This window comes from Mus pahari, chromosome 10 (assembly GCF_900095145.1).
Source record: "Mus pahari chromosome 10, PAHARI_EIJ_v1.1, whole genome shotgun sequence".
Taxonomy (NCBI): Eukaryota; Metazoa; Chordata; class Mammalia; order Rodentia; family Muridae; genus Mus; species Mus pahari.
The window spans coordinates 106,905,143-106,920,077 of record NC_034599.1 but is presented as its reverse complement, the minus strand read 5'-3'; the positions used below and the strand labels follow the sequence as shown (position 1 = coordinate 106,920,077).

General features: G+C 42.5%; 1 protein-coding gene across 2 annotated transcripts in view; it reads left to right on the top strand.

The window, feature by feature from the left end:
• Pdcd6ip (programmed cell death 6 interacting protein) overlaps window positions 1-13,847 on the top strand; it is a 55,361-nt gene extending 41,514 nt beyond the window's left edge. For both annotated transcript variants that reach the window (XM_021208056.1, XM_021208055.1), the window contains exons 13-18: window positions 3,148-3,396; window positions 4,602-4,736; window positions 5,785-5,879; window positions 8,396-8,519; window positions 9,364-9,554; window positions 10,549-13,847. In XM_021208056.1, coding sequence (XP_021063715.1) covers window positions 3,148-3,396; window positions 4,602-4,736; window positions 5,785-5,879; window positions 8,396-8,519; window positions 9,364-9,554; window positions 10,549-10,723 — 969 coding nt within the window. In that variant the 3' untranslated portion in view covers window positions 10,724-13,847. The remainder of the gene's footprint in view (window positions 1-3,147; window positions 3,397-4,601; window positions 4,737-5,784; window positions 5,880-8,395; window positions 8,520-9,363; window positions 9,555-10,548) is intronic.
• The last annotated feature ends 1,088 nt before the right edge of the window (window positions 13,848-14,935 follow it).

Here is a 14,935-nt window from a genome sequence, read left to right as displayed (position 1 = left end):
TCTGTTTCTTTTCTTTTTTTTTTTTTTTAAAGATTTTATTTACTTATTATATGTAAGTACACTGTAGCTGTCTTCAGACACTCCAGAAGAAGGCGTCAGATCTTGTTACGGATGGTTATGAGCCACCATGTTGTTGCTGGGATTTGAACTCCGGACCTTCAGAAGAGCAGTCGGGTGCTCTTACCCACTGAGCCATCTCACCAGCCCATCAGTCTGTTTCTTAAGTGAAGGAGTCAAGTGAAGGAGTCACTAACAGGAGTGGTAATTAACAGAAGTAACACAACCACTCTGAAAGCTGCCCCACATTTGATGGAGTAGTAACTGCTGGCAGCTTAATTTAATAAAATAATTATGGTAGTTGCATTTAAAAGCTGATTATAAGCAGATGTATTAGTAATGACAAACTTATACCTGTAATATCAGCACTCGGAGGCTTAGCTGAAGGGTAGAGAGTTCAATGTCATCCTGATCTACATAATGAGACCCCGTTAAGGAAAGGTAATATAATGGAGCTACTTAAAAGAGAGAAATAAATTTGTCAGGCCTCTGTGCATTTTGATATGATAAGGAGGTGCAAGCCTCAAGTTTGAGCTTATAAGATTATTTAGGCACTGGGTGTTGTTGTTGTTATACTGGCCATTCATCTGTGCAAGCAGTTTAATCCATTTTTCTCCTTATCTACTTTCTTAAAATTAGGACAGTATCATGCAGTCTGAACTAGTTTAGCTAGTGTAGGTGCCCATTAATTATCAGGGTAGAGTGGAGGCCCCTGTGACACAAAGGAGCTAGCTGTATGTGGTATTCACACAATCGTAAGTCAGCTGTTTAAAATGATGTATTTTTCAGAGACTTAGAACCATGACATTTTGAAACAGCACAAGACTTGTTAAGTGTAGGAACTTAGTCATTATTTCCATGGTTAAAAAGTGATGTTCATGAAAATCAGGAAGTAAGCAGGCTTTAGCTGTAAGTAGAGCTGGTTTTAGACTCTTTCTTGGAAACCCTAGTGCTCTTCCTACATTTCCCACTGCTTGTGTGCAGTTCCTCACTGGGAGGAACCTGTGTCCATGTGTGGCCCTTCTGTCTGCTCTTACTGGCAGCTCACTAGTGGGTGGTTCTTACCATCATCTAGGCCTGCTATTTGGTGAGAGGATCTAAATTTAAGTTTCTGTGCTGTGTCTGAGGCACACAGTTTGTTTTCACACAGTGGTGCTCTAGCTGTGGGTCCTCACTTGTTTGCCTTTCTGCAAATTTCCTTTTTTCTACATGTACTTTCATTTTTGGCTGATGAGATGTGAGAACTGGGAGCAGGAGAGAGTGAGAGAGGCAGAATCATGAACCCTGGGGAAACAGATTCCAGAGACCATCATCGAGACTGTGCAGATGTACTGTACTGTGCAGCAGCAAGCATTTTTATACAGCCTATGGACCAATAGGGAATCTGCACAAGCCCTGGAGTAGCCAGCTATCCCAGTGGCACTATGGGGAGGTGGCAGGCTGTCAGCACCTGAGAGGACGTCCATAAAGACGGGAAGCATCCATTGCCCTGTTCTGGGCCCATTCTGAGGCTCTACTAGTTTGCTAGGATCCTCTATTTTGTGTCACTCAGTATGCCAGTGGACATGGGCAGTTATACCGTTGGAGTGGTGGGGAGGCCTCCCTCGTTGTCCACTGGGCCCCATCTGCAAGGGGACCTGAGGACGGAGCCGCTTCTCCTTTCCTCCCTCTTTCATTCTGAATTTTTTGTTAGCCATACAGTTTGTACAGAGATTTAAAATAAACTTAGTCCTTTATCAACTTAAATGTGCTAATAGAAAATTATTATTATTATTATTATTATTATTATTATTATTATTATTTTATTTTTTTTGTGGTTCATGTATGCAAGCACATGCTCACATGTGGTGAGCAAACCCTTGAGGTTAGAGATTGCCACTGAATGTCTTCCTCTGTCATTTCTCCTCACTTTTGGAAACAGGATCTTCCAGTAGGTCTGGAGCTTGATGTTGTTTAGTGTTCCTCTTGCCGTTCCTCTTCACTTCCTCTACTGCTGGGGTCAGGTGAGGGTGGAGAGTGGTCACAGGCCGTGCTACTGCTTCTAGCATTTTTTTTTTTTTTTTTTTAAACCAAACCAAACCATGGGTATTGGGGATCCAAGTTCAGGCCCTAGTGCTTACCCACTGAGCTATCTCCCTAGCCTCCCACCAGATAGATTGTCTAACATTTTAAACTTATAAATCCTACTTCACCTTGCCGAATAAAATTATGGCACATAATTAAAGTGTTAAGTTTAAATTCACTAAATAAATAAGACTTTAAGTCCTGTTTCTCATTGCTTTTTAAAAAATCTGTCTGAGTGCTTAGATTTCTAAGCCTCTATGTAGTTTAAAATGCATGCAAGGTTTGCAGTTATACCATAAAGCTCAGGTGCCAGGATGTATGTATAGTGGGCTTGGCTAGCCCTGTGCTGGGAATTACAGATCTTGAGTACCAGGGAGTAATGGGTGCATGGTGCAGGTGCTCTGCCTTCTGCAGGGAGTTCTGTTGATCACTTCATATCGGTCACTGTGGTCTTTACAGTGGTCCTACAAAAGGACTATTTCTGTCTTGCAATGGACCTTTCCCGGGACACATCTGCCCTGGTCACCTAGTAACAGTCCATCATGTTGACTGCTGGTACCCAGTGCTGAAGTACTGTTTTCTTCCTGTCCCCTTCCCCTTCTTCCCCTTCTTCCCCTTCTTCCCCTTCTTCCCCTTCTTCCCCATTTACCCTTTCTTTTCCCTTTTCCCCTTCTTCCTCTTCTTCTTCTTCCCCTTCCTCCCCCCTACCCCCCCTTTTTGAGACAAGCTCTCTCTGTGTAGCCTTGGCTGACCTGGAATTTACTATGTAGTTCAACTTTGCCTGAACTCAACAGTTCTCCACCTGCCTCTGCCTCTCATGCTTGGATTAAAGGTAGCACCAAGCCTAGTTTGAAATATTGTCCTTGCAGTGACTGTTTGATAGGCCAGTTTGTTTTCAATAGGAAAGCCTTGTGTTTTGAATATATAAAAATGTTGAGAACCCTGTCCTCAGGGATTGTGTTCCTCAGCCTGAGCTTTGTCCCCAGGGATGCTCTACCATTGACCATGTATGTGTTTGTTGTCTAGGTTGTAAGTGTTTTAAAATCCTTATTATCAAATCTTGATGAAATAAAGAAGGAAAGAGAGGGTCTTGAGAATGACCTGAAGTCAGTGAATTTTGACATGACAAGCAAGTTTTTGACAGCTCTGGCCCAAGATGGTGTGATAAATGAGGAGGCTCTCTCAGTCACTGAACTGGATCGGATCTATGGTGGTCTAACAAGTAAAGTTCAAGAGTCTCTGAAGAAACAGGAGGGACTTCTAAAAAATATACAGGTAAATTTGTGTTTTTAATAGGAGGTGTACACAAGCCTATGACCATTGAAAAATGTAAAAATGAAGAATTCACAGAGTAGAATATGGCATATCTGTAGAATTTACAAAAATAGTCTTTTAGCCCAGGCTGGTCTACAACTCAAATATCATTGTGTAGCACAGGAAAGTCTCAAACTTGCCATCTTTGTGTGTCTTCCTCTCAAGTGCTGGGGTTCAGAGCAGTGTGCAATCTCAATGGCCAAGCATCTCTAGGGTAGGTTGTATTCACCCGGTATGTGTGAGGGCCTAGGCTCAGTTCCCTGCACTAGAAAGAAAGCCACTTCTCTGACTAGGGCGCTGCGTACTGTAGAAGGCCTTGTTACTTCACACAAGGGGTTTACAAATCATTTGTAGTATTTCCTTTTTTATTTTTCTTGCTATGTGTAGGGAAGAGTCGACCTTAGTTAGGATCATCAACGCTTACAGACTTACCTGGCTAATACATAATAAGACATTAGCTATGCATTTGCACATCAGCAGTTTGTACTAACAGGACTTGAGACTTGGCCTTTTTATAGTGAGTGTGCAGAATTCTGTAGTGGTATCAAGTGTTCTAAAGTAAACAGCTTTTGTCTGGGTGTTTTATTTGTTACAGAATGATAGAAGTTGGTAACTTACTGATTATGTTTTGATATCTATTGAATTTGTGATATTTTACTTAAGAAAAAAGTCAAAGCAGTGTACTGGCATAAAACAAATTCTAGATATTTCTTGTAAATTTGCATATCAGCAATCACGATTTCCTAATTGGAAAAGAGATCAGTACATTTGTTGTTATTCTTGTTCTTTGGGATGACAGCTTGAGAGGCGCAGTAGTTTTAGAGCTCTGCCTGCCTCTGCCTCCCAGTGTTGGGATTAAAGGCGTGTGCCACCACACCCATTCCTGTTACAAATGTTTTGGTTGGCTATCAAGATGGCTCAGGGATAAAGGTGCATGTCACCAATCCTGATGACCTGAGTTCCACCCTTGGAATCCATATGGTGACAGCAGAGAGCCAACTCTTGATATTTGTGCTCTGACTTCCCAGTGTGTACTGTGGCATAAGCACACCTGCACACATACATGTGTATTTAATAAATTATGAATAAAAATTAAAAAGTATTTCAAGCTGAATTAAATTTATAAATAAATATACGTTTTGTTTGTGTGTTTGTTTTTTACAAAGGTCTCACACCAGGAATTCTCTAAAATGAAGCAGTCTAACAACGAGGCTAACTTGAGAGAAGAAGTTCTGAAGAACCTAGCAACTGCATATGACAACTTTGTTGAGCTTGTAGCTAACTTGAAGGAGGGCACAAAGGTATGTGTGCACATAGGAGAGACTAGAGCTGATAAGTAAGGATTGGAAAGGAGTGGCCACTGCTGCTGTTTCCAAGTAGTCAAGCTTTGTGCTTTTGACTTGGTTTAAGTGCCTTCTGCTTCTGTCAGGCTTGTAGAGGGAGAACTCTTAGTGGAGGCAGCAGCATCTTAGTGGAGCTTTGAAGAGTCAACTTTATAGAGGGGACTAGCGTATTGTAGGTAGCAGGAATCAGAGCTATCACTGGCTTGTGATTCATCTTAACGGGTATTTGGGACTGTGAGACATCTTAAGGGGTATTTGGGACTGATGTGTGGTGGGGAGAGACACATGGAAGAAGCTTTGATCTTCTGTGCTGGTAGTGTGGTGAGGACAGACTTGGGAACTGCCTGAGTATCAAAGATAGGCTCTAAGTGCTTTCTTTGCTTTGTCCCTTAAAGGGTTTAGAGAAAGGCTTTTTAAATTTCTGATTATTTTGCTGTGGAGACACGGGATTTTTAAATTTTTTAGAGGCAGAGTTTCTTTTGGTTCTTACCTCTGTAATGGTCACTGAATACAGTTGCCTTGGATGAGATGCAGTGTGTAGCCTCAGCAGTCCTTTGACTAGATGGCACTGTGAAGCCTTGGGGTGCTGACAGTTGGGTGGTGGTCACTGGGGCTCCGTGCTTTGTTCAGGCAGATGACCTGAGCGATTCTCTGAGCGCCTTGGACTTTAAATTATCCTTAGTTAAGTCTGGATTGAAGTTAGTGCATAGGTTTTCCTCAGCATGAGGACGGATTCAGAATCATCACTTAGTAGCTGGTTTTTGTCTAAGAATTGGGAACACGTTCATGGTTATAAAACTTAACACTGTCTTTTAATGTTTAGTGTCAGTGACCAATCTTAGGACATATTTAGTACTAAGATACTCAATTGATGGTATGAATGCTTCATGTGTGAATGATTTCAGCTTCTAGTTTCAGCAGCATTGATAAATTATTGTTAGAATGTATTTTTCCCTAGATTAAAATTGCTTTTTACTTATTATTTGTATTTGTTCTTTGCTTATAGTTTTACAATGAGCTGACTGAAATCCTGGTCAGGTTCCAGAACAAATGCAGTGACATAGTGTTTGCACGGAAGACAGAAAGAGATGAGCTCCTGAAGTGAGTTTGTTTTGTGCATCAGATGCTACTCGGAGCTGTGTCCTTGTGTGGTGAGCTGGGTGATGCTGATGCAGCTGATGCCCTTCTCCTCTGAGTGTCTCAGTCACAGGGCTTCTTGATCTGGGATGAAAGAACGAAAAGGAGCAGAAACCCAGGCTGAGGAAACCCAGTGGGGTACGGAGGGGAAAGGCTCAGGTATATTAGCCTGCGGAAGATGAACAGTTCAGAAGATAGCACAGTCCCCTCTTCAGGAGCCACTGCGAAAGCAGGGCCTGTAGTGGAGGACTGACACAGCAAGCAACCCAGCGAAAGCTGAGCCGTGTTCACAGATACTGTGTTTATGCTGTGAATAACAGGACAGGATTTAGGAACTATTGACTAACACCTTAAGGAGAGAGTGTCATACCTGGTACTAGACTTCTCATTTAATCGTTTAATAACCAGAACACTATCCCCTGTGTGGAGAAACCACAGTTAAGCCTACACACATCCACACACGCACACACACACACACACACTCTCTCTCTCTCTCTCTCTCTCTCTCTCTCTCTCTCTCTTTCTCTCACACACACAACATATATATACATATGCGTTATATATATGTATATATACACAAAAATACATATATATGTACATATACACACATATATATGCACTCACATACATATACATCTCCATATATCTATATATATTTAGGAAACATAAAATTGTATGTTTCTGGATGGCTCTTTTAAATATCCCTATTGTCTGGTTATCCCTCTCCCAAGCCTTCCACTGCCTCGCCCTCCCTCCCATTGCCCTCCTTTTATCTCCCTCTTTCTTTTCCTTCCCTTTATCATCTGTGCTCTGTTATCCATACCTCCCTTCAGATCTTCCCCCCCACCCCCAGTGGCCCCCTTGTGCAGGTATTCCAAGTGAGCACACAAAGATAAAGTGAGTGAGAACGTTTGACATTGGTCTGTCTGGATCTGAGCGACCTTGATCAGTATAATTAATTATTCAATTATGACCATTTGCCTTCAGATTTCCTAATTTCACTGTTAACTGAAATGTTTTAATTAAAGGCAGAGCATTTGAAAGAATTGAATGGTTTTTGCGTTTACTTCAGTTCCTTTTCACGGGTGATTAACCCTAGTGTCAGTGGGGAATGTTGGACAGAGCAGCTGTGGCAGCTACTTTCCATGTTGTACGTTATTGAGCTGTGACTTCATAGCTTTTGATTTATATCATTAGTAAGGCATAGGAAATTCTCATTTCCCACAAATATGTTAATTACTGGAGTTTATTAAGGGGGAGTCTTATGTTAAGCCTTTGTAGTATATGTATATATTTTAGATCTTTCAAAGTCTGACCTTTAGAATATTATCACTGACTAAAAAAACCTCCCCATTTGACTTACATTAAGTGCTTACATCGAGTTCTTTCATTGAAGAATATACCTCTTGTGTATTTTTACCTGGGGCCTTTTTTGAGAGTGAGGGTGTACGTGACAGGTAGGAGGGGTGACTGTGATAAGGGTGACTGTGGCTTCAGGGCTGCTGGTCCTACTGAAGCTATTGATCATGCCGCAAGAAGCTGATGGCCACCATGTGTCATTGAATGTAAACCTTGGGGTTTAGTGAGACTTTTGAAGTTAATTCCAGTTTACCTAACAGACTTTGGATTTGAAGAGACTTTAAATCTCTCTCTTAATACTTCTGTGTTTTGATGTCTTTTCAGTAATGTATCCTTTGTGAGTTTACCCTAGTTACAAAGTACCTGAGTAACAGAGTACCTCAGTGACAGAGTGCCCTAGTGACAGTACCTCAGTGACAGAGTACCCTAGTGACAGTACCTCAGTGACAGAGTACCCTAGTGACAGTACCTCAGTGACAGAGTACCCTAGTAACAGAGTACCCTAGTGACAGTACCTCAGTGACAGAGTACCCTAGTGACAGATGACCCTAGTGACAGGTTGCCCTAGTGACATTTATCTTTTAGTTCAGTGCTACGTGTTTTAAATAATAGGTTAAGAATTGTTCTATAAATTTACATAATGAGTTGCATAGATTAGCTCCCATCTTTGTTTTATTCCTTTCTTGTTTGTTTGAGAGAGACTTTCTGCTACATAGCCAGGGCCACACCCAGGCTATACTCTTTCTGCCTCTCTCTCATGTATTTTGTTTGGACAGTGATGTCATATCATGATTGAAATGTTAGCCAGGTGACTGACTAGGCTGTAGGTTTTTTTTGTTTTGTAATTACCTCTTATTAGACAAAAAGCAGTCTTCTAAGCAGGCTGTTTGCCTAGTTAATACATTCCATATTTGGGTTGTAACTAAGATGTCTGAAAAATCTACTCTCTTTGCTAGTTTTTGGAAATATTAGGCTATAACCTTGTTTTGCTGCAGAAATAAAGACTTAACTTTCTAGGCAAGATTAAAAACACATCCTAGAATACTGTCATTTGGAGGAAAACAAAAAATGACCTAGGTTTTTTTTTCATGGTGTCAATCTAACCCCCTGTCCTTCATAAGGGATCTGCAGCAGAGCATTGCCAGAGAGCCCAGCGCTCCTTCGATCCCTCCTCCAGCGTATCAGTCCTCCTCAGCAGGGGGACATGCAGCAGCCCCTCCAACTCCAGCCCCAAGAACCATGCCGGTGAGTAGGCCCCATCTTCTGCAGCCAGTCAGCTCTGGAGGCTGCAGTGAGGAAACCGATGGTCCCCACATCTGACCAGGTCCAGCCTTCTGCTGCCCGCAGTGTGCATAGTGAATTCTCGGAGGGAAACAACAATGTTAGAATGGACTTTCTCTCACAAATGAGTGACGTGATGGAGACAGATGCTCAGCCATGTCCTCAGCAAAACCTAAACAGACCTAGAGCATGGGATGCAGACACCTGGAAGCCAGGAGGGGATTGTAGCTGAGAATAAACAATTCATTACGGTTTTTGTGGCATGAACCTTGATTCGAATTTGGTTCACCAAAGGAGCCTTTCTTTCAGGTGACTAGGGAATCTTGGATCTGACAGGGTATTCACTAGTCCTAGGGAATAGCTTGATTGTTTTGGTGCCGTGCTGAGGGTTGCTGTCTGGAGGGCTGGTGCTGTGAAGCTAGCAGCTTTCTTTCAGGTGGTTCTACAGAAGCATAGGAGATAAAGTAGTGTTAACAATCACTGAATCTCACTGCTTCACGTGCGACTGAGAGTTTTAAAAGTTTTCACGGGTTTGAAGACTTTTGTAAAAAGAATTTGGGGCCTGACAGAAGGTCCAGTAATGTGTTTGACTGCTGGTGGAGGCAGCATGTGACTAGACATCAGCACCAGGAAGAATGGTGGCTCTTCAGAGTTGGGGAGAGCCTTCTACTCAGCCGCATCTAGTGTAGTAAGCTGGTACTTGTGGCAGGTGGAGGAGGGTTTGGGTGAATGTTCACACTGCCGTTGGTTTACGCCACCGCTCTTTGGGACCCACACTTGACGTTCTGTTACTGCTTGTTTCCTCCAGCCTGCTAAGCCCCAGCCTCCAGCCCGGCCTCCACCTCCTGTGCTTCCTGCAAACCGAGTTCCTCCTCCTGCTGCTGCTGCTGCCCCTGCAGGCGTGGGGACGGCTTCAGCAGCGCCTCCACAGACCCCTGGCACTGCTCCCCCTCCACAGGCTCAGGGACCACCATACCCTACCTATCCAGGGTATCCCGGGTAAGGCAGTGGCACACTGTGTCATCAAGGATTGAGTAATTTCTAGCTGTAATTAATCTTTAATGGCAGGTTTGTCTCTTCTCTCAACACAGGTCTCATGAATTAGCCATGTTGTCAACTTGCCCAGAAATTAAAAGCTCATGTTACAATTACTTGTTTGAGTAGCTGAATAGCTATTTACTAGGTGCCTGTGATATATATTTTTATTTTTTGCATCTTGCATTTATATAAATATATCTCTTCTGTTTGAAATAAAGTATATGTTTCATGGCTGCCCTTATGTGAAGCAAAGACAGTAAGGCCTTGTTTTCGATGCTTGAAAATCTCAGAATCTTATAAACTGATGAATAGAAACGTAGTTATGGGATATATTTGAAGGGTTATCCTTGTTCGGGGATCATTCATTCATTCATCCATCTGTCAGTCCATCCATCCATCCATCCATCNTCCATCTGTCCGTCCGTCCATCCATCCATCCATCCATCCATCCATCCATCCATCCATCCATCCATCCATCCATCCATCCATCCACCCACCCACCCAGTCAGTCAGTCAGTCAGTCAGTCAGTCAGTCAGCCAGCCAGCCAGCCAGCCAGCCAGCCAGCCAGTCAGTCAGTCAGTCATGGATCTATACTGGAAGAGCAACCAGTTCTCTTAACTACCATGCCACCTCTATCTCCACAGCAACATATTTAGAGAACTGGATTGCCTCATTAAAACGAACTGTCTCTATTTTTATTCTTCTTTTAGAGGTTGGATTCAACATTATTTTTTTCTGGGTAGTATTAAAAGTGTGATATTCTTTTTAATTAATGGTAGGAATGCTTTTTCTCTGTGTATCTTGAAACAAGACCTTTGCCTCACTCCCTTTCCCCAGAAGGATGAATATAGAGGACAGAGGCGCTTGTTGAAAACTGATGTTACAGCAGTGACTGTAGGGTCTCAGTAGGGTCTGGTTTACCAACGCAGTGTTTTGTTTTCTTCTCGCCATCAGGTATTGCCAAATGCCCATGCCCATGGGCTACAACCCCTACGCATATGGCCAGTACAATATGCCGTACCCACCGGTGTATCACCAGAGCCCCGGACAGGCTCCATACCCAGGACCCCAGCAGCCTACCTACCCCTTCCCTCAGCCCCCACAGCAGTCCTACTATCCACAGCAGTAGTGCTGCCACATGCTGCTGGTTCAGATCGGAGCGAGGACAGCAGCTGCCACCAGCTCTAAGCCACGCTCTGGCCACTCAAGAGTATCTTGCTCTACTGATTGCTGTGGATGATTTCCTTCTGTGGCTAAAGCCGAAGGCTGGGCCCCACCTCCACATTTGATCGCACTCGTGAGATTCTGCTGCTGTTGCAGTATAAACGCTAGCTATAATAGCATTGAAAAAAATTTCAGTTCCATAAAACGCTGAAAGTGAGAAATTAAACCTGCAAGTGAAACATTTGAAATTAGCATACTTTATAAGATGCAGTTGGGACAAAGATGGCTTAAGTACTGATATTTAAGGAAAAAGTTTTCTTTCTCTTTTGGTTTATTGATTTAGTTTAATTTCTATTATGATATTTTGCATAATCAAGGCATTGTAAATCTTATAATTTAAAAATAAATTACTTACGAACAGTTGTCATTGTTATGTTTTGTCATTGATTCTCATTGCTGTCTAATTCCTTTCTGGTATTAGCCTCTCCTTTTGTATGTTCACAGGCTCCATTACTGTGTGGAAATGCCTGAGTGTCAGGTGAGCGGTCAGGAAGGGCTGCTCTGCGGAGCCCAAGTGCAGCACCAGATTGTCTCTCATGCTCATTAGTCAACTCATCTGGACATTTATATTTAAAAGTCCTTTAATGTGGAAGATACACACAATTGTTACCAAAGATTCTTCAAATAAATATAACATTTAAAAAGTATGTATTAATGTTTTATTGTTAGATTTTTCCAAAACAAATGATGCAAATTCTGGTAATACTCATTTCCCTCACCCATAATTTGGTTAAAATGAGTAGTTTTAGCCATACAGTCTCATCTGATGTGGTAGAGTCTGGAGAGAGTTTCCCGTGCCTTTCTAGTTCTTGGTTCTATCTATTCTTATCCTGTAATGTCTACTGCACAGTGTGTTTGAACAGATCCTAACCCTCCTTTTAAAGTTTCTTCTTCTTACTTTTTTATTTTTTTGTGGCTCCTGAAATCTGAGGTTATTTTTGTAACCCAGGAGCATGCAGGACAATTGTTGGGACATGTGCCTAGTCTGGAATAATGCCCGGTGACAGCAAGGAGATGGCGTCGGAGCTGTCCAAGGTCTCGGCGGCTCTGCCTGTGTGAGACACAAGGTGTATGAACAGATTCCTAATCTGTGTTTTCCAAGTTTAATGCTGATGTTGTCTTGCCTTATCATCTCATTTAAATGACACTGTCACCCTGTCCACCTTGGCTCTCATTGCCAACTCAGGCTGTAATTTCAAATGTAAGACTGAAGATACGATTGTAAAAGGGAGTAAACTGGTTTAAACGTGTTATTCTAAAGCACCTTACTTTGTTGTTGTATGCAGAAAACACAAATTCGCTAATTCAGTATAAATGACTTAATGCCTGGAATATGGACGTTGGCTTAAAGTCCGATAGCTAAACCTTGGCAAAACATAACAAACATTTCATTGCTCAGCTTCAGTGCTCTGGAGTATTCAGTGTATGAGACAGGTTTATTTGAGTCCTCTGTAAATGGCATTTGAATTTTATATTTTCCCCTCTCGAGTATCTTATAAGACATCCCCTGAGTTAGGGAGTTCCCAGACTGCTGGTCTATTCCTTACTAATGCAAAACAACCACCAATAGAAAAAAGAAAAAGAAAAAAATGGCCTGAATATTCTCTTGGGGAAAGGGGGTTGGAGGTCTAAAGGGAAGGTAAGTGTATCAGAAATCCAAGGGGAGGAGGGGTCATGTCCTGTGCTATGCCTGCAGGGTCACAGAGGACAGGCAGCATGGGAGGTCAGCCTCTTCCAGTCCCCCCACCCCAGCTCAGCTCCTGAGGGACGCCTCTTGCCAGCTCTCTCATCCTTTAAGTTGCTCAGGATGTTCTTCATGTCTCAGGCTAGGTGCCATTAAGCTGCAGTGCTGGCTTTGCCTTCTTAAGCCTGTCCGGTTTGACTGGTAGAAAGCCGACTCACGTGCCTACCTACTGTGCTTCCTAGGAAAATAGATGGCGGCCCTCATCCGGGTGGGTTTGTCCTCTGCTAACCCACCTCTGCTCGGGTTGTTGTGCTATTCAGAATGCACTGCAGAAGTTACTGTGCACGATGGAGGTCGAGGGTTCCACTCTGGCTCGACTATGTTATCCCGTGTTTATAATCAGACTTGCTGCTTCCTTCTTAAGTGAAGGCACCTACCCCCCCCCCCCGGCCATTTATGTTGGCTCTCTAAGCCTCTTATGAGATGAATTGATTACCTGCCAACTACTGAAGCTTTGCCAAGACACCAGTCAGAAGAGGGGGAAAGTCATCCAATCTGGATTTCCTGTCCCCAGAGGTGGATGGCTTGACTACTCAGTATGGTGTCAGTCTCTGAGCTGGAGAACTGTTTCGCTGTTCCTTGGTCCCTTTCTTGATTGAGAAAAGTGCTCGTGTCACAGCTGCACAGCAGCCAGTCTCTGAGACCCTGAGTCTACACTCTGGCACCCTTGCAGTGATGTCCCCAGTATCAGTGTGGATGTGGCAGTTGTATCCCCACCTCTGTCCCAGCCAGCTACCTTTTTCGTCAAGACAGCTTAGTGTTTTTTGTTGTTTTTCCAATTGTGATTTACAGTTTGTGAGCATTCCTTTGTATACATTTCCTAATTTCACGAACAGGATAAAATAGTAAGCAGGCCTCGGTTGGCTAGTGGGAGTTTTTAAACCAATGTCTTGAAGCCTTGCTACAGCCTGTGATTTCTAAGACTTGTGCAGCTAGTTGACTCACAGTGTAGAACCGGGCACGAGCTGGACAAAACCTTTGCAAGAAGAGTTAAAATTACTGGTTTAAGTACAGACTTTAGAACTAAATGGAAGAGCATAGAAGGAAAATTATATTTTTAACAAAAGAGAATATTCAGGCTTTATTTCTGGTATGAAATTTATATTTTTTAGAAAATATATCCTATATTATCACACCGGAGATTTTAGCTTCCTTTCTGATTACAAACATTGCTGGTAGTTGGATTATATTTTTATTGTATTCATTTCTCTTAGGGGGAAAATTGTAAAGAAACAAAAAGATTCCGGATGAATGTATCCTAGTAATAAAAGTTGAAAGATTCTTACTTCTGTGGAGTATGAATTCTTATTTAAAGTGCTTCTCCTTGAGCTTCAGTTTCCATGAATGCATTGACAAGTGGTGGGTTGGGCAGCGACACCCTCTGCCTAGTGTGTGAGACTGCAAAAGGAAGCCCGTTAGCTTTTCATGGCTGTCCAGCTCATGGTTTAATTGTTATGGGCAAACTGTGGTTCTCATTAATTAGCAATTTGGCTGCAGCTTTTCCAGACATGCATTTTCTTCTAGAGACCTTTTTTTTGGTCTAATTTTTGGGACAAGTCAACATGATTACTACAGTATTCATTTCATTGGAGAAGGGATGATAACATGTTCCTCTTTCCCCTCTTTATTAATGCATGTTGGTTATAAAAATGATGCATGTAATTATGGCATTTCACATACACACACACACACACACACACACACACACACACACACACCTATATCTATCTCACAGGTTTGGATCATACTCCCCCCGACCCTCCATGTGTTTCCTCCAGGAACAAAGTTCAGGAGTCAAATTATCACCTCCTTTCTCCCTCTTTTGTGTCTTTTTTTTTTTAATTAGATTTTGCATATGAGAGATAACATGCATATTTATCTTATTTTGCTTGACGTAATCTCCAGGTTCATTTTCCTGGGACACAGTTTTATTCTTTGTGGCAGAGTAAAACCGTTGATCTGTCATTAAGCACTCCTGACTTCCCATAGAGCTGTTGTGAATGATGCCACCGTAAGCGCGGGTTCAGGCACTTCGTATACTCTGATCTCTGGGCATATACCCAGGAATGGGAGGGGGTGTCAGATGGTGGTTCTGTTTTTAGTTTCTTGAGTTCCTTTTTCACAGCTCTTGGGCATTTACAGAAAGTTGAGCAGAAAGCACAGGGAATTTCCATGCCCCTCCACCCAGCTTCTATTAACATTTTGCATTAGTGTGGTTCATTGACCAAATGAATGATCAGTACTCACATGTTCACCAAAGTTCATAGTTCCCATTAAGGCCCATTTCTGTCCTGAAAGATGCCAAAAGCATATGTATTCATCATTACAACTTCATACAGAATAGATTTGCAGTCTCTCAAGTCCCTATGTGTC